The sequence below is a fragment of the Ptychodera flava genome, chromosome 12 (genome assembly GCF_041260155.1).
Source record: "Ptychodera flava strain L36383 chromosome 12, AS_Pfla_20210202, whole genome shotgun sequence".
Classification (NCBI taxonomy): Eukaryota; Metazoa; Hemichordata; class Enteropneusta; family Ptychoderidae; genus Ptychodera; species Ptychodera flava.
In genome coordinates, this window is record NC_091939.1 from 13,755,837 (window position 1) to 13,776,708 (window position 20,872).

At 36.5% G+C, this 20,872-nt stretch overlaps 1 protein-coding gene across 5 annotated transcripts in view; it reads left to right on the forward strand.

Annotated features, from left to right (window-relative positions):
- The window catches only part of LOC139145132 (unconventional myosin-XVIIIa-like), a 107,952-nt gene that overhangs the window by 25,810 nt on the left and 61,270 nt on the right, over positions 1-20,872 (forward strand). For 2 of the 5 annotated variants that reach the window (XM_070716099.1, XM_070716100.1), the window contains exon 1: positions 13,863-14,223. The exons of 2 other annotated variants lie outside the window; for them this stretch is intronic. In XM_070716099.1, coding sequence (XP_070572200.1) covers positions 14,011-14,223 — 213 coding nt within the window. In that variant the 5' untranslated portion in view covers positions 13,863-14,010. Of the gene's footprint in view, positions 1-13,862; positions 14,224-19,640; positions 19,795-20,872 lie in introns of those variants that run through there. One more of the 5 variants, XM_070716101.1, reaches the window with a different exon arrangement.

Consider the following 20,872-nt stretch of genomic DNA (forward strand, 5'->3'; position numbering starts at 1 on the left):
GTGAGAATCTAACTATGAAATATGTTTTTTTTTAATTGCTTTTGATACCCAAAAGAGCATAGAAATCTCTTATACTTCGAATCAGCCATCCTGCATATTTCTAACATTCATCAAAACCTCATTTCTGTTCCACAACTCATAAAACAGTCCACAATGCAGGATTGGTGTACATTCCAAAACTACATATATGAAAGACCCCTAAAATCAATTAGTTAAAAAGGGGGGTTAGAAATTTCCCAAAACTATATAACCTCCGCTCCGTTTGGCTCACATTTTTCGAAATTGGAACCTTGGAACTAGTCTATGTATCGGTACCAAATATCAACGCAGTCTGTTCAGCAGTTTTTGACTTTTTGTCGTTTACGGAAATGGACGACATCAAACACCGGTTGAAACCACCTCTATATCACAACTTCCAGTTGTGATAAAAAGACTTAAATTAGTTACATCATTAATAATAAAGCCCTCCCAAACTTGGTCGCTTTGCTCTTTCAAAAAGGCATGTTTTCATTATGTAAGAACACTGTCACTAAAATTTGAGTGACAGGGTATGGAGTTTTGTCCCTAACTTCTGAATGTGATGCGAATAACATTGTATCCTATTGAGAAATTCCTGCTGTTTGTGACTGTGAGTGCATTTCTGTTAATGAAAACAAATGATTTTATGAATAAATTGATATCAAAGTTGAGAAGTGACTTTGGTAAAATAGAGTGGGCATTTCAGCTATGTTGGAAACAGCCCTTGTATTCTCTGATATGTCATCGTTATTATGCTTGATTCATTCGTCCAGATAGTCACGTTCTCAATTTGATTATTGCATTGTTGGAATGCCTTCCATTTTGAAACTAAAGTTCCTTTTATATAGAATTTGACTTCCACTGTGATCGTACATTTGTCAATCCATATGTATCGATACTTGGCATACATGTATGCTCATGGAAAGTAAACTGTGGTCGGATATTCACTGTCATTTATAACTTTAGTAAAATAACTGCTGTTACAGTCGATATATCATTATATGTCCTAAGATTTGTGAAGAAAATTACTGCCTTTATCGAAGTTTACATTTAGCGTTCAGAATGATGACTGTGTATAGCATTGTATGGAGTGGTTGCTGCTAGCTTTGGTGAAATACTGAAGATGCGAATCTTTTTTATAGCACTACACATGTCAAACAGAAACTTCATTACCTATTCACCCCGATTCCCTGTGAACAGGTCCATAATTACTATTGGTAACAATGGGTTTGGACTAAACCATAGTGGTGAAAGGGTTAAAAAATATGAAAAGATTATATTACTGGAGTGGAAAATTTTGAAATATTTTTCTTACCATATCATACAAAGTGATCATCAGTTTAGTTACTTTCATTTCAACTCAAAATTATTTTAGGCTTTTGTTATAATAGTTGATAAATGATTTATAAAATTGAGAAACAAATAATGTAAAAAAATGGAAATGTGGATGGGAAATCTCTTTGAATTTTATTGTAAAATTGTGACATATCGACGCATTTTTTCAGAGTAAGTTCTCTTTTGGGTCATTGAATCTATGCGCAGAATTTGGAAGTTTCGCAATTTAACTACTTAATTGCAGTCAAGAGGCCTGCCGCCCATTCCTGTCTCTACTTTAAAAATATTCAAGCACCTGTTTACGTGCTGAGAGTGAAGTAATTGAGATCTCAGTTGATAAAGGTTTGCTATGTGCTGTTCAGGAAGTGTAATAAATAAATCAGTTTGACACACAGAAATAGAAGTGTCATTGGAAAATTGATCATCTGATTCCTACAGCATGTCTGGTAAATTGAACTGTTTTCATGCAAATTTGCATGATCAAAAATTGTGAATACATGTATCTACAGTATGCACACGACCTTTGACCCAGACAATTTGAGGTGAGAGTCCATGTTGAAACCTTGCGATGTAAGATAATAATCTAACCTCAAGTGTCAAGTAGCCACGGTCAAATACTTGAGACTCTCATTACCATGGTTTTGAAGCTTGTCAACAATTCACCATTGAGAGAAAAACCAGCGCTGCTGAGATCCTAGTTATCTGACAGATCATCATCACATTATCAACACAGACAATTTTTAGAGTGCCACTTGAGAATTCATGCCAAGCAAGTAACACATAGCAGCTTGGTAGTATTCATTCATCTTTGAAAAGTCCACATTGTTATAAATAACAGCAGATAGATTAGCAACTGGCTTGAACTCTTGAAAACTCTGACCAGACCAACAACCTACTGTTGATATCGTCCTCTTATCAGTATATTTATGAGTATGTTTATGTCAGTAATTTTTTTCAAAGTGATTTTTGTAATCACATATTGTAATTATACTGGTGTTTTTACTAAGGTTTGGTTAAGATAGGTGAATTGTTGGAATCCCAGTAGTACCATTTCTATTCTCCCCAATAGGATTGCATGGATGTAACAGGGAGAATGCCGCTTGAACCCTGGTAAAATATTGAATACGCTTGTGTACTCCCTGACCTGCCGGTACAGTTGGAGACTAGAGGGCGGTAATCACATATCATTCCACTGTTCAATGATAAACAACACTTTCCACTAGCAGTAGAGTCACTCTTTTGTCCTTTCCACTCTCAGATTTAATTCTCAGACTTTGAAACGTGTTACTCAAGGCAGGGTGTCCCCTCCGTAAAGAGGAAGTACCTTGTACAATGAATAGTTTAGTCTAGGTGTAACTTTACCAGTGAAACTCTTTACATTAAAATCCAAGGTTTCGTGTACATCTGTGATATTCCAAATGTTTCAAACTCTGTATAGGAAGTGGACCAAGAGCAGAAAAAACTCTGGTTGATACAAATAGCAAAATTTTGGAAGAAATGTTTACCATGGTTACAGTTCATAGGGTTTAAATCATTAGTTTGTTCATATTAATCAATTATCTAATTGTCAAGTTGATAGGCATACATATATAACAACATTAAGTATAATTGTTATTGATCCTGAATCATGAAAGAACAGACAGGCAATGACCTTTATGTTTAGTTTCAATATTAACATACTATGCTGTCTGTGACCTTACATGACCTTGTAAGCACCCTTTCTGTTGATGTCTGGTTGGTGGCATCAAATTTCACCGGGCAATTAGTTTACTAATGTAATGCATTCATATCCAATGAGTCAAGGGGTGTAGAATGTCTGGTGATTGCCTATGATTATCAGGTATCAGATGTCAATGGTATTACTGTACTCAGCCATGTAGCAAATAAATGCAGGATGTGTGGATTATTCAATTGTGTAAGGACACGCATGCACAGAGGATGATTTGAGAGATCAAAATTGGTATACATCACTCTTACATTAGACTGTAGTCTGTCTGATATCACATTTTTTCAGTGTTTTAACTCAAAAAGGAAAAGATGCCAAGCATGTTCTGAAATTTAGAAATGGTTGAATCACATCAGTTAATCTTTCTGAATTTCCTCATATGTTTTTGTTTCTAAGAGTATTATTGGAATTATCTTCCAGAAAACACACTGACTGGAAGTTAGTTTCCAAATTAGAGAAGACATGTATGGATTATACTTTAAGCACCTGCAAGACAAAACTACGCTATTAATCATAATTATAAGGTTCCTTTACAAATCTCATCAATACAATTGTTATCTAGCAATCATCAGCGATATACATTTTAAAGCCCGGCTCGAAATGGACCGGGATCAGGATTAGTGCCAAGTTTGGGTGGGCGTTTTGGGGCATGGTTCTGCATAATGAGTCTGTTGGCAACGGTTGCGATCGTTCGCATTATCTGCGTAATCTGTTTGCTCTCAAATCACACTCAGGCTTGGGTACGTACACTGCAGCCTTCGTTTCCCGGTTCGTTTCAGTTATGCCATGGCAATACTCGAAAGAAAAAAAAAAGAAAGAAAAACTAGGAAGGAAAAGGAACACGTCAGGAAAATGGTAGGAAATAGGTAAACGGCGACGTCATGACCGATCGCAAAAATAAAGGAAATTCACGGAAGGTCGAGACTTCCTTGAATCTCGTGTATCACGATATTTGTAATAGCGATCGCGGTCAGTTGCTCGGTTGCTTGGCGGCGGGGTGATATCGAAAAATTATCACGAGTTATGTTTATTTTCGGAGCAATTGCAAGTTTTGCTCGAAACGTTTGTTAACCTTCAACTGGAATCAATGACAGACTGGGTTCCTCTCCGTCTTTCTTTCTACCTCCATGGTTATTGAAGGAATTAAAGTCCAGCTTTTGACGAAATATTATTACGATGTAGCGCGGAATCAATGAGCTGTCCTCAGACACGCGTATCCTAAAGCGTTCACAAGATTGGGTGATGGCGCTTACTTGCTCATCTTGAACTGAAAGCCTTTCGGATTGAATGTTTCAACTGTTCAAATATCTTACAATTTTTGTTAAATTCTCATCACAGAAGTCCAAATGTAACTGGGAAAATCGGTATGTCAAAACCTTACTAGTACCAGCCCTCCGAACACGACATGTCATTTCCACGTGTAAAAACACGTGTACATACGGCCGTTTTCGGGGCCAGCATATATATCCCAAACAACTGTTCAGTACCGTCATTTCGGCCGTAGATTTGGAAGGGGGAAGTTAAAAACGTGGATCTCTTCGACTGACAATAATTAAATTGATCATGGAGGCTACCGCCATGTTTTGATGGTTATTTTCGATGCCATTCTCAGTGCAAACTACGGACTCTGCTTACGCGCTTTTCGCTAGAAAACATCGTACTACGGGTAAGCTTACGGACTAGTCCTCTTGCTAAGTCACGTCTGAAAATGGTTCACTTTCGTGATGTCATTGCACCATAAACGCTAGCAAAAGAGTTGATGGCAACACAAAGTTTTCATCCTTCGCCCGCTGATATAAGTCGAAGTTTACAATAGTTTGTTTACATCGTAATTGTTCTCGTATGCACAGCAAATGTTTGACCAGTTTACGCCTCTGCGCGTCACCGAATGATTGACAATTGTTTGAATCATGGAACGACTGTCTCCTGAGGGCCATTCCCGTTGTTCAGAAAGCGATTTTTCCCCTAATCGTCGTAGTTTTAAAAAACTTTGTGAAACTTTGCAGATACCTGTATGGCCTAGGTGTTTATGAAACAGTCTATGTTCATGGTATGCCAATAATATTTTGTTTGAGAATCGTTTAGGCCGATTTTCACGGAGCGGTCTACCTAGCTATTGCCAGTTGTCACTCAAGCGCCATAATGAATTTTCAATAAGTTAGGGGCCTTTTATACCCCGCACACCGGTTTAAGCAATTGATTTACAGCACACCTCAAAATTTTTGATATCAAATCTTAATGATATACATGTCAAGGTACTTGTATAAATATTTTGTCTGATGCTGCAAGTTTACATGGTAATCAAGTCTTTTGTAAACCTTGCAAATTTTCTATTGATTTTGGAATTTGTCTTTCATGATTATAAGTTCCTAACTTAAAACTGCATGGTGTAATCTGAATTGTATTTTGAAAGGTATGAATCTATATGCACTTGCTACAGAAGTGAACTGTAGAGGGCAGTATCACCAGTGCAATCTTGTGGCGTCACTGACTTTCAACTCAATTTTGACCAAGATGGCAGGCAAAGATTTAATGAGCCAGAATATCAGCTTTAAAACTGTATGTTTCTGTTAGACAGCACCATCAAACAACACATGAATGGAACTCTACAAAAACTAAGTAAAGCTACAAATGATACAGATAATTTTTTTGTTAATTTGAAAATTTAGGTCAGTTTTTTTAGCTACTATAGACTATAGTCTATAGAAGCTATTGGGATGGGTATCCGTTCGGCGTCCGTCGTCAGTCTGTATGTATGTATGTATGTATGTCCGTTTGTGAGGCGTCCGTCCACTCAATATCTTGAGAACCGCAGTACTTACTGATTTGATATTTGTTGTGTAGATTAAAAATATGATTTTGAGAACATTTTTTTTTATTTTTTGATATTGTTGAAAATAGGCAAATTAATGCCAAAAAAGGTGTTTTTGGTTAAAAATCTTCTTCTTCATAACCGCTGGTCAGACAGCTTTGTTATTTAATATACAGGTCCCTAGGGATAACCCAACTTAGATTTGTTAAAATTGTGATGAAATATGCAAATGTGTATTTTTAAGGAATTTTTTTGTCATTTTGGTCAAAGTTTGACTTACATTGTATGTAATTCTTGTACTGTATAAACCCTATCAATTCACCCGGAAAAAATAATTAATATGATTTTAAATAATTGAATTAATTAGGAAATCATCAAAGCCAAAATAATTTTGGTGTTGAATTATCAGAAAGTTCAACTTTTTTTGACAGTTCATAGTGAATTGAGGATTAAAAAATGTAAAGGCAACTCTCCTGAATCCCAACTTTGATACATTCTGAACCACCATTTATGTTATCTAAAAGAAATTGCTCATAATAGTTTGTCATGATAGGGTGGTCAAATAAATAGAGATAGAGAAAGTTCTAATTTCCATTTATGGTTGACTTGGTAAGGATAAAATAAGATTATTTTTTGAGGAAAAAATAGAGTGGTCAATTAAAAGAGTGGTCAAAGTGATAGGGTTTTTATGGTAAAGCGGGGCTGTAAGATTCTCATGTGCTATTTATAGCAATTATGCAATCTGTGTAAACAGTGCAAGGAAGTGTAACATGATTCCTTATAATGCTTTTGATGACCTTGAACTTCTTAAGTTTCAAACATTTGTCTCTTCTGTGTGCTTTCTCTGCAACAGAACTTACGATGTTAATTTGAAAGTTAAAATGTGCTTCGTTAATAGGATTAAAGTACTGATATTAAAAGATAACCAGCTCAGGATTCTTTAAAACCTGACAGATATGCTGTTTTTTTTATGACGTAAATCTTGATTTAAACAAGTCTTGTTTACTCTAATTAGAATGCAATTAACTCTCGTTTATTTGCTATTATAGACTAATATAGTCTGATGAAATATGCAAATCTGTATTATTACGGAATTTTTTTCCATTTTGGTCAGGCCATCCTGAAATGAGCTATCAAATATATCCACCTTCTTCATCAATACATGTGTCACAAAGGTTATTCTCTACATAACACAGCAGAGCTCTGTCAACTGTTGAGTCGCTTGTTTTTTTAAAACCGCTGGTCAGACAGCTTTAATATTTGGTTTACATGTCCCTAGGATGACCTTAGTGAGATAATTTCATACAGTCAGGAAATACTTAATTTGGTATCCATGTCTATAGTAGCTTCAGGGACTTTGGCCCTATGTTTAATCCTTACTTTTGATGTGGGTTTGAAATATCTGTCATATAATTAAGAAACCTTTATTCTTAGAGTGGTTAGGATTTCCAAACTGAAAACAGTCGCTCACTTCAAAATAATCTTGAAGCTGTCGTCTCTCACTGGTCACTGATGATTTTGAGACGTTAACAACCAGGGAGCCCTCATCAGGGAATTTTAAGAATTTCTTTTGTTTTTGTAGACACTGCCAGCCATAGAGGTAACCAGATATGAAGGCATTGTTTGAAGCATTGTTCTCTGTAGTCAGTGAGTTCTAACCAAGCATTGCTGGTGGACAATTATGACTTGTTTACTCGGCTTTCCAACAATTTATGGCATGAAATAAAAAAAGTCGGCCGAGGGGTATTGAGACTGTTCAAGTTACCTGCCTGTGTGTTGAATTCTGGCAAGTACTGTACTGTACAGAGGCCATTTTGTGAGTCAATCTTTCCAATAGTGATCTAAAAGAAATCCCAGGATTGTCTTTAGTGGTTTGGATATGCCCAAGAAACGTAAGGTACAGTAGAGTCATATTTTTCCACTGTTAGAAATCGCACTGAAAAATTCCATTGATACTCATATACTCACTGAGCCAAGCTCATCAAGTTTACCTTGTACCTTGGTTATATATACCCCATACTCTGATGTTGAACAAAAAGAGGCTTCATACACTCAAAGTAGAAAATTTTGTTGCATAAAGAACATCCCGTAATAATCCATTTGGTTTTTGCACATGTATCCAAGCACAGACTCAGTGCTGGATCATAGACAAAAATGAAACTGCCATGGAAAGATACATCAACAACAATACTATGCCTCAGTTGTGATTTCCTAGTGAAATCTTCAACAACTTTATCAAAATTTTTTTCAAAATGATTTTCAGCAATGTAATAATGAGATATTCTGTTTTGATTTGTCAAAATTAACACACAAATAAGCATGTGAAAAATTATCACACAATTTAATTTCCAGTAAACTTGTAGAAATATTTATTTTTCCATTCATACCTAATGAATGACTTTTGCAAAAAAGGAAAACTCATAATATATTGATAGAGTGAAATACTGAAGTCATGTTACAGTAATGCACATTCTTAGATATAGATAATGGGGTCACCCCTATTTCACTGACCATACAGGAGTCCAACTTGACCAGAAAAAAATATGGGTTATACCAAAATCTGGTGATGGAATTATTAAATGTCGATATTGGTACACTTTTGAAAAATGACACCTTTTCCCATTCCTATAATAAAGTGAACCGTCTTTGGCTTTAGCAAAAGAAAGGCAATGATATTTTTAGCACAAAAGTTTTCCTTTTTGTATCTCTGCAGATACGTTTTCAAATGCAAGTGACACCAAACAACCTTGAAATCATTGCTGCTTTAAAACGATAGTGCCAACAGAAAGATGATAGTTAATCCAATTGATTGCAGTGCCCTTCTGTGTATCTTGTTCTGCCTGAGCTACGACTTTATATATAGAATATAATTCTGACAAGTGTTATCTGAACTACATAGGCTTTTATCAAAGACCGCATACGCAACATTCCATTACATTCCTTTCTGATTTGAGTCTTGACACCCAGTGTTCAGCCACATTTCTAATCTCAGCTCTCTCTGAACCGTTTGACATAGCCTGAAGTGACAGACACATACATGGATTGTGGATATTCCAATATTACACGCATTTCACTGACATACCAAGACACTCATGTTTATAATGTACTATTTTGGAGTAACTTAGTACTGTTACAGTAATACATTCTCTAATTTGACCTATTACTTGAAAAATCTGAATGAGTGTTTTGTCATCAGGTAAGGCTATACCACTTAGAACTTGGGGGGGCAGGTTATGCATCATGTTCCTTTGTAAAAAGTTATTCACAAAATTATTATTTGCCCCTCTGACTCTGACCTTTCTCTAATTATTTGTCATATGGGAAGTTCATTGCTGCCCTCTGGTGTCCACAGTACATGTACATAGTACTGCGCCTGATCACAGCATGAAGGAACCTCTTCAGAATGTTTTGGTATTTTAAATTTATCATTAAACCAACCCCTCACTGAGTTCAAGTTGGGCAGGACAGAGTAATTTCATGTGATTAATACCTGTAATTGACTATACTGTAACCTGTCTTGTCATAGGTTGTTGAGTTTTTACAAGCTGATTGACACACTACGTACTATAAATCTGCTGATGCAGTGTGGTGTTGTTAGCTGGGATATCTGATATATCTGTCAATGGTTTTCAGTACATACCTCATGTCACTCCATATCTAAAGTTTTGCAGTATTTTGTTGGTGATTGCTATGTTGTGAAGGAAAATAAACTATAACAGCCCTAAATGAATTATCTACTTTCTCATTTTCTTGGGACACTTATTGAACCCAGACATTTCTTGAGATGGTCGTTGTCCCCGCATGAGGTTAATTCTGGCAACACCATAGTTAAAAGTCGCAGTTATTTTAAAGTCATGTGCCATCTCTGGTCAAGGGAGTGCCTACGTGTTATTAACTTTTACGAGAGAATGGTCATCATGTAAAAGCAATGCTGTATGTAATTGTTACCACTGACAACAGAAAATTTCTCACAGTAAAAATTGTTATTGAAGACATTGGGGTGTTCCATCATTTAAATAAACATTGCTTTATTTTTCTTATGAGTGTTCATAGAGCTATTCCTGATAGTTACTGTAAAGATTTTTTATTTGCATATTAATATAGAAATAGTGGACAACACACTGACCATTAATGTTTATTTATGGGCAAGGGCAAGAGGAAAGCTAAAAATTAACAGTTGAGGCTTGCCAAGCCAGTTAATTTGGCTTTCCTCTGGCCCGCGCCCATAAATAAACGTTAATGGTCAGCGTGGCGTCTGTTATTTCAATTATGTTATCAATGAACCCCGAAAAACTGTCAAAATTTTCGAAAATTGCCCATGCAAATGACAACGGGGCCCCAGAACCTGTCAGTGAGTAGTGCGCGCTGCAAAACTTTTGCAAATCCGGAGATTTTTGAAAAAAAAGTATCTTAACTTGGCCCACAAATGCTCAATTTTATTTTGTGGTTGATTATGATCTTTGTACAAATCACAATTTTCGTTTTAGCTGTAAAGTTATAGTATTTACGATATTATTCATATTCATAGGCATGAAAACAAACCATTACTGTGTAGTTGTGGGCAGTCACATGGTTCAGCTCGACCAATTAAAACGCAATGGAAAGGGCATGGTAATATAATGTCAGATACATCCTTCTTCAGTTCATCTAGTGGCCTGCAGAGGTTTATGTTTACACTTATGAAGTTTTACACAAGTGTGGCTCAGCTTACACAAAGTAAATTTGACTGAAATATTAACCCTTTGAGCGCCAAAGTCAATTTTTGTCGCCATATCAAAATATACAACAGTCAACTTTTTTCTAAATTTTGCCAAAATTTTGTTAAAATCTGAAGCCAATAAAATGTCATGTTCATTTGGTCCAAAATTGTCAAAAAAATTACAGAAAAATTCACATAATTGGTAAAATGTTGCACACTATAATTTTGGTGGGAATAATTGCAGCGCTCAAAGGTTAAGATAATAAAACAGGACATTTTAGGGCCATTGAATTGCATAATACCAACTAATTGTACTTTGATTCAAGAGTTGATTACAAGAGTGGACCAGTGGGGGCTAGGTATAACAAGCTGGCCAAAAAAGAATCTGCTGGTAGACCTTTTTCGATTTATACTGTTTTAACTCAAACTTTCCTACATTTGAGTCCCCACCACCACCACCATTACTCAATACACAGGTCAAAACTGTCTCATTGAACATGACATGAATTGTATCATAAGCATCATGGCAAAAGCAACTATCTCAGCATTATTACCCTGTCCTTTCTGCTGTATCGTCACATCCAGAAATACTATAGATATGCAGTTTTAAAACTTCTCACAGCAGTATTCTCTCACAGCTCAATGTTTCTACCCAATTGAAATCGTGCTGGCAACACAATATGGCTTTTTTCCTTTGTATTCATTTTCAACCATGCTTACTTCCCATGAGTTGGTCAAGTTGAAATATCAATTCGTCTTTGTAAAGTAGAGGAAAAGAAATATCAAGTACCGTTCGCTGGGCAGCAGAATCAAGAACACCTGTGCACTTCTGAATTTCCTGACGAAGTCATCCAATGAAAGTTTTGAGGTTTAAGGTGGTTGGAAAGGCTATTTTTGCACCAATTCTTTTCTCAGAGTTAATGTCAAGTTTCAAGTGTTAGAATCAAGATATTTAGTTCAAATTTTCAGGATAACTCCCTTAGTTAATATTTTCTCCAAAGAATATAAAAATTGTATATTTGCAGCCATGATTTTGAAATATGACACTAGTAAATATTAAAATTTAATTTTTCATATTTTTTTACATATTTGAATTTCATAATAATTGGATAGTATTAATATTACCAAATTAGTTATAAATATGTTGACACTATTTATTGTAAGATTTGTACGGCAGGATTTGTAAATAAAATTTGTTTTTATGATTTTACATGGGTTTATATATCAAAAAATTATTAAAAATTCTTTCAAATTTCAAAATGTGATTTTTCAAAAGTACTTCAAATACAAAAAAATTGTGCCGTACAAATCTTATCTGTAACCTTGTTAATAGGCTGTAAAAATTCCATGTCCATATCTCATTTCAAAGTTGGATTAAAATGGTATACAATTATGCAGGAAAACTGTTATTCTGTCAAAATGTTGAAAACAAGCCATATTTGCACCCCTCTTTGAAGTCATAGAGCAGTTTTTTTTGGTTAATCTCACTTTTGACACCTCTTTGACACTCAAAGAATCTAAAAATGCATTTACAATAGCAGTCACTCACTCTGAATGCCAGCACCACCTTGTCAAACTTTCCTGAAAAACAGCAAATATGACTTTCCCTTTTCAAACATTTTATTAAAAGCTAGGGGACCTCTACCATAGTTAATACACTAAGGACTCCCCAACTTCTTCTTATTTGGTCAGTTTTTCAGAAGTTTTAACAGGCTATAACTCTGCAATGCCTTTGTGCCCAAAAGTCTAGTTTTTTTATTCCACAGAGAATGTTGACTACTTTTATATTTAATAGTTTTGTTGAAATTTATAACTGACGCTCTAGCCTTTCCAACCACCTTAAACTGAGGGTAAGAGGGACAATAGAAATCCAAAAGAGAGGGGTGTCAAACTTTCATATGTAAAGGCCACTAGCATTCCATCCTAGAGCAAGAATAATGCAGCTTTGTTCCCGTAGTAACTTTCTATGGTTACAAAACCAAATGATGATTGATATATCTTCCTGATCTGCAGACAGTACTGTACAGACATATGCAGTTTATTTCATTTTCATGAAAGTAAAATTTTGGTCAGTGGCTTGCTTAAGTTGTGTATGTTCTTTGTATCCTCTCAAATTTTGTTTCTAACCTTTATGCTTTTACTTCTTTAAATAAATTATGGTCTTGTCATAATTAGTTCTTATATGAAACCCAGTGGTAGGGTCAGAGTTCAGGAGCTGTAAAAATTGTTGGCAAAATTTCAGACATCCAATTGCAAAAGGGGAAAAGATTAAATTTTATGGGAATGGATCAGTTTACACAGATGTTGCTATACTTATTCATTTCTGCTCAGCTACAACCCATTTAAATTTAAATAAATAAATATTAATGTGTTATATAATCACGTGTAGTGGTTTAGATGACCTGGAGATTAATCACTGAATGTGAATAATCAGACCACAAATGTTGAATATGTGTCTTTCAGTAAATCTAGAGATCTTTTGATTAGAATAAAGTAACAAGTGATACATATAAGAAGTCTAGGAAATGTGAAGAGCTTTCTGTAGCTAGCTTTCTGGGAAAAATGCTTGGGTTGACAAAATTGAAAAATTCTCATATGGATGCAAGCCAGCAAAACAAGGAGGAAAGAGGATGAAGGCGTGCAACTCAGCCAGTGGAGAGTCCAGGTCGTTCCCAGCTTGTCATCGTACACCAGCTGTATGCTCGCACACTTTTCTCTGATCAAGTTGCAAATGCCAGTTACATCATCATTGTAGTCTTCACACGCGACCATCTCAGTTGGAAACATCCTGAAGCAGATGGTTTATACTCATTCCATAACACACTGGCATATCATGCATATGATCCTCAATTCTGTCCCTTTGGACTTCCATGTGTTGGTGTATGCATGTGTGTGTGTAGCACATGTGTGTCAACTTGATCCTGTAGAACTAAGTCAGGGACAATCCGCCATGCGTGGACAGAAGCCAAGTGTAAAAGCAGGAAGGGTCATGCTTTATGAACACATATAACAATGATGGTGCATTGTTCTCTTCACTCAAGTCAGGATGCAATGTTTGCATGTCTGCTTGTGGTTGAAATTGTAGAGTCCTGCATTCTAAAATGATAGCTTGGTTATATTTATAAAAGATGATTTGACTTACCACTGAATGCAAGGCTTGGAGATGCATTGTCGCTGGGAAAAGTTCACCACAAAGGCATCCTGTGTTGTGGTGTAAACTCCCCCCACACTGGCATGGGGCCCGCTTTACCCGGAGACCGCTGAAATCCGACACTGGAAGCCTATCTCCGGTAGGCAAAGCCGAGCCTGTTCATGCCTCCCATACCATACGTGGTTGGTTGGCTCAACTCACACACTGCTTGCTCATTTGCCGGGTGATTAGCATCCAAGAGTTTTTTTTTTGATTATTCAGTCTGAGCTATGGCCGAAGGGCCTGTTGTCTTCGACTTAAGCAACAGTGTCTTCATTGATGCGAATACAGTCGCCATGACTGGACGAGGGGTAATGTTCTACAAGCCGCGCACAACGCCTCCTCAGAGAACACTGCCGTTCAGAAACTTTGGAGATGCTAGCAAGGTGCCGGTTATGTATCAAAAGCCAAAGAGGAGTTACTTTGAGATCAGACTTAAACCGGTAAGGAGCGATGTTTTTTGTTACCAGTGTCGTGTTTGAGCGTGAAAACACATAAAAATGTTGGCATGAAAATCATGAGGAGGCTGTGGTATTGTTTGCGCAATCACGAGAGAGACAATAACTCACATTGTTCCTCTATGATGGTGTGCAGTGCATGTAGCATTGGGGATTTGATTTTGATACTGCGCCATGTGTGAGATGAACCAGTAGACTCTGTTTTGTATTTCCACATGTACCTTCATGGTACAGAGACCTGTGACACCTGGCTTTGCACCGGGTTTCTTTTAATATTTCTTGAAGTATGGCATGGCAGTCTCAAAAGTTGTCCATTATTGATCTCATACCCCTGTACTGAATTTGTTCTCAAATGTTCTGTTTCAGCAAGAATAACTTCCAAAGACTATTTAAATTTTGTTTCCAAGGATTTGACCATTTTGTAGGATATGATCACAAAATTGAAGTGTTTTGTCCCTGAGAGTGTCAGGTCCAACTGCATCTCCTTTGTCCACTATAGCACCATCTGTTGTTTATTTTGAAATGCAATAACACATGATAAATCTTAGATGCCACTCTGTTGACATGGTGCAGTGCAATTAGATTCTCAGTGTGGGGATAAAGTGTCAATTAGACAAGAAGGATTCCAGCTGAGCAAAATATCAAATAATTGGTATTCATATTCTAAGAATTCTAAATGCCTTTTGATGTCTAAAATAAAAGGGGAAAGTTAATTTTTACTGCAGAATTTTATATTTGTCAAAAACGGGTTTTAAGCTCTCAAAGACATAGGAGTAACAAAGAATATGAAGATTTAATTGTATCATTACATATTGTCACATTAGAGAAATCTTTTTTCTAAGACATTCAGTTATTGTATTGGTAGGTGCATATCTTGTATTGACAAGTGAAATTACTACCGGGTACATCTCAAGAAGTTATGCCTTGGCTGTATCTAGTGATAGAAAGAGAATGCTGTGCATAATTTTAGTAGACTGGGGAAGATGGCCATTGTAATATTACATGTATTTCCAGTCCTGAACTCTGTTGTTAAGTCAGTGGTTTATTCCCTTCATAGAGAGTGACTCATCAAATCTTATAAATATTTGAGGAGTTCAACCCCTGAGTCAGTTCACTGCCTGTATTATAGATAATGCAGAGAGTGTGCTGTATGTGCAGTAACATCTTCGTAGTACACTCTCAGTCCTGGTGTAGAAGTCCAGTCCCCATCGTGTTCCCTTGCCACCCTTCATAGCATTGCCAACCCCCTCTCCCCAGGGGGAGCACAGGAGTATGGGAAGCCTGCTCTCCCTGATGGAAATGCTAGAATTGAATCTGAATTTTGCCAGACCTGCGGTGGGTGGATCAAAACCTAGATGTTGTCACTGCAATGCATCTATGATGAGTCAGTGTTCACCTTGGTGTTGTTGTCATCATGTGATGTAGTTTCACGTAATCTTGTTATGGTTTAATTTTGTTTGGTATGATTATTATTTCTTTGTAACGTTGCTTTTCATTGTTGGGCAAATTTGGTATTTAATTTATTCCGTCTGGGTGTTGTCCTGCTAGATTGCAAAAAAATCTTGAAAAACAAAACTTGACCAAGTATTTGATAATGAAAATCTGAATCAAGTGATATTATGCCTCCTTGTTTATTACGTATAGTCTTATAATAAGTCATATATTAAAAATTGAATTGCAAGGGAAGAGTGTACATTATATGGACAAAGCAGTGTAAAGTGAGAAAATTCTTTCCACTTTCTGCTGTCAAAATAACATCCAAACCCTTGAAAATTCAAGAAATACGTGAATGATGAAGGTATGAAAAGCTTTGTGTGATATTACACATTACCAAACAATCCAATGAAATTTTGAATTTACATACATGATACATTTTGTGCACACAAATAAATGGTACCTGTCTGTAGTTTAACATTACGCCATGTTTAAACCTCTCTTTGCTGTGCACAGAAATGCACCAATAATTATTGGTAATTTTAGGCATATGGTGTGAAGTAGATGGCAAGACTTAATTTGAAATGCTATAATTAGCATTATAGATGTAATATTACCTTCAGCCATAGTGACGTAAATGCTGTAGAGCTGATGAAGGTTGACGTTTTGCAGAGATGGGCAAGCATGGAACACTCAAAGCGTACAACTGGAATGTGCTGCAGTCTCTGTTGAAATTTTACACCACGTAATCTGGACTCTACAGTTGGTTTGTCCGTACAGATCTATGACATGTCAAACCTCAGAGTAAAATGTGTGTGATTTTTTCTACAAATTTAAGCATTCTTTCTTTCTGTCACAAGATGGGGAAACAGACTTTCTTCAATCAGATGAGTCATGGAGCTTCTAATATTTATGAATACTGTCTAGACAAACATGATGTAAAAAAAATCACTAATTTTAAAAGGTTTTTGCAAGGCAAGACTCATCTGTATGTAATCTGCATTTACCTGTTAAAAGCATATCGGTACATATATTTACAAAATCTTTCTCCAAGCAGAAGTTCAAATATTTTGCCAAACATCCTAGAATATCCAACCAATTTTAACACAAACAATAAAAAGTAAGTAGCCTTAAGGGATCTGTTTGCATGATTTAGTGAAAAGAATAAAGAAATATTTTTATTATTCTTTGCCAGATCAGTGGATTTTTGACAAATTTATCATGCATCCACCCATAGTTTTTTCAACCGCTGATCTCAAGTGTCTGTATTGTGGTCTGGCAATGTACAGAAATACCAAACCATGAAAATGATCTTTTCTCTGTGTGGTTTATTCAACTGCTATCAATGTGTCTGTACAGAGACACCAGAAAGAACATTCTGATCCAATGTGTCATTGATATCATCTGTACTGTGCTCTGTGAGAAAATGTGGTTTTGCCCCAGGATAAATTTAGTCTGTAAACTATGAATTCAAATTGGATGTACTTCGACATCAAACCCAGTATAATCTTAAATTTAAAACCAAAGGTAAAAGAAAGTAATTATATGAATGATAAAATTATCAAGACATTTATTTTATCATTGTTAATCAGAATATTTTCCTACCTTTCAAAGAGAAAATTGATTATTTTAATCCATGCAGCTGTGAACAACTATTTGTTATGAAGTAAATACGAGACATTGTTTTCCTTTTAATACTACTTAGCAATAGCGCCTCCAGCAAGTTTAATTGCCACCATCAAATGGCCTGTGCCTTGTGCAAAATGAAAGCAGGTCAAAGGTCACATCATGACCTTATCTGTTTGTTGATATCCTCAGGGTCTTTCAGTCATGTTTATCCCCAAGGGATCAAATTTTTAATGAAAAGTGGTAATGAATTCTTCAGACCTTGCATTAATGGCTGTTATAAACTTTTTGAACTCTTTTACGGTTTATTTGATTGATGTAGATGATCTTTTGGAATTCTTAGACTAGAGGTTGGTTTGATGCTTGTTTAAAAATATATCATGTGTAATTACTTTCATCTTGTGAAGATGTCTTGATTAAGATGATGTAATTTATAATAGTGGGTCAGTGGACTCACAGGTTGTCACTGACTGCATGGCACTGGGCAATTCTGTTCTGCGATTGCATGTTACAAATGACAGTCAAAGTGAATCATGTTCAGTCATGACCTGTATTTGCAGGTCAAACAGTGGCACAACCAGTGGTCACTTCAAACCTATCAACTCCACAGTGTGTGAGTATGTCAGATACTCTTTGTGTGGGAGTAAATTATGATGAAGTAGGCACTGGACCCGATACAACTGTATGGCAGTTCTTCAACTTAAAGTTTTACGGACTTTGTGGCCAAACCCCCATTTGCGGATTTGAGGTCAAATTTCTCAATTGGCTTATACTTGCTGAGGATAAATATTTGGCCAATCACGCCTGGGCCCTGAGGAAATCACCTGCTGCTAGACTAAACAAATTTTGAAATAATCTGAAACCATGAGAGTGTAATATCAAGGTATGTGGACAAGTTGATGAACAATTTATAAATTATGATAATTAATGCTAATTAATTATCATATCTGTCATAATCAATGACTGTATGCAATAGAGTGCACATAATGTTGCAATGTTGTAACCCTATCAGGGGTTCTTTCACTTCCTCTAATTCGCAAAGGAAATAAATTTGGAAATTTCAACACTTCAACACGAACATCGTACCTTTCCAGTGCAGTATAGTATAAGTGTGCCATTATTGTAGAGTTGTTTGTAGGAGAATTGCTTATAATAAAGTAATAAACAGTGAGAGGTCAGAATGTTTTCAATTGGCAGCACTATTTTTCACTGCATATCAAAACTTAAATAGAAATGTGCCAGTATTTAATGTTTGATATTGCGTCACAAATACTGACATCTTGATAATTATTACAATAGGGGATGTTTGTTATTCTGAATTTCGGAATTCTTGCCAAAGAAGAGTCTGGGATGATGTGAAAAATTCAAGTCAACAAAGCTTTACTATTATGGAAAATTTCTATTACCATTGTTCCTACACTCGCTCATGACATCAGGGTTTACTTTTTTCATCCCAGAGTACGCATTACACATTATTCAGTTGTCGAATCCAATAATTTGGTCACGGTCCTTTGGTGCTGTATTTGGATTGTTATTGATTTGATATTTCTGTATTCATGAGGTCAATCCGACAAGCAGGTACATTTCCCTCAACCTCACCCACAGCAAAATAAGAATTCTCCAAATGGCAACGCAGAAATCAAAAAACAGTTGACAAGTACAATGATGGCTCACCTCCTGTTATGTGTGGTACTGTTTCCAGCGAATGGAAAGAAAGTTACTGCTCATGACAGGCAGCAGTTGTGTAAACAACAGCGTGAGGACATCCCAGGTTGCTGCCCTGATGGCTACTTGTATATTACACACAGCATTATTGTCTGCATCAAGAGGTTTGGTGTCATGCCAAATGCCTTCTGGCTACTGAAGTCACACTTTAATGGGGTGCTCAATAGAGACCAGAAGTCAGCCCCAAAACACTTCACCGAATATTTCACCCTGTGGAAATCAGATTATTTCCAATCAGCTATTGATATTTTGGGTCAGACCATTCCAGTGCAGGGTAGTCTGCCATGGCAGGGAGGGGTGATTGAGAAACTCCCACTTGTTCACCCAGTATAGTATGCAGGTGGTGGTGCAGAAGTAACGGCAAAAATTCTTCATAATGAAACAAAAGGAAAACCGTTGTTATGTAGATGGTGTTTTAGGTATTAGAGGCTTACCTAACCCAGAGAGAGAGTTTACATTTATATTTGCCAAACGGATTGACCTTTTTTCTGCATGTACAAAACCATGGCAAACTTGATATTGACCATCTTTGATATTTAGAGCTGACATTCCACATTGTGTTTACCCTCACTACGCTGTGAATAGCTCCGGGTCATTATCCGTGCCTTTTGTCCCGCTCAGTAACCGAGCATGTCAAGTCTGAATGCGTTTTAATGAGAGAGATCCTGCAGAGACCCCAAGGAAGTCACCACCCTGCGGTCAGCCAAGCCTGCCCCAACCAGGGACATGGACTGTAGAGATCTCCCTGATTTGACGGAACTTTTGAAATCGGTACGTCTAACCTGCGTAACATGCTTTGATTTTAGGGGGGTCCTGGGGCAAGATAGTTTAGCCTACAGAAAAGAAGGCTGCGTGTGGAAAAATTGGCGTATTCTTCATCAATCTTACCAGCATGTTACAACTACCTGTGTACAAGAACCTATTATGCAACGCTCTCTTCTGTTTCAAACAAGCAAAGCATTGTACACCCTACCTGACATTTGCTTGTAAGTCAGCTCAAGCATGACAACATCTATTGTACACATACACCTAGTAACTTTTCCTGTCATTTAAAAAGCCTTGTGACCTAATTTAGGCTGTGTTAATGTCACATTTTGATAGTCCGTCAATTCTACCTGATCTTTGTAAGTTTAAAATTATCCGTAGTTTTATTGTTTTGATTTGATTACAAGTCATATAACAGCAAATCTAATGTATCTAATGCATGGGCGTTACTCATAACTTAGATCAATGCTAAGGCTTTGAGTCAGTGAAAATTTTGTACCTCCCAGCTGAGATACTCATTTGTGAGGTTGTTGGAAGCCTAGCCAGTGGAAAAGTACTTTAGCTTTTCCCCACCGTTGATTCCCAAGTTCAAGCCTATCACCATAGATACAGACCCTGTCCTATACCAACATGGCTTCCCAGCCAGGACAGTTATAATGAATACGATTGTATAAATCTCTTGTGTAAAGCACAGGTGCTACAACCTAAAAGACTACCCGTTTCTATCAGTGTTTGCCGACTATAGTCCATTTACAGCAACAGTTCAACATTAAAATGATTGAGCCATGCATACTCCGAAATTCTGTGCTAAAATCACTCCTTTTATTTCAGTGTTTTTTGAGCCTGTGTGTGTAATTTTGAAATGTCGACTGTCCCCAGAGGATTGTGTACATCAAGTTCCATAAGGCAGCTTGCAATAGTGGAGCGGCTTATGTGACAAAATCCGTTCTTTGAATGTCACAGATAAGGATTAAAAAAAATCGTTGAATTGGACCAGAGCGAATTGCTAAATGTATTGTTATGCAATACATGTACACATTGCTTAGGTGTAAATCCATGTACATGGTTTCAGGAGATGTGAAAC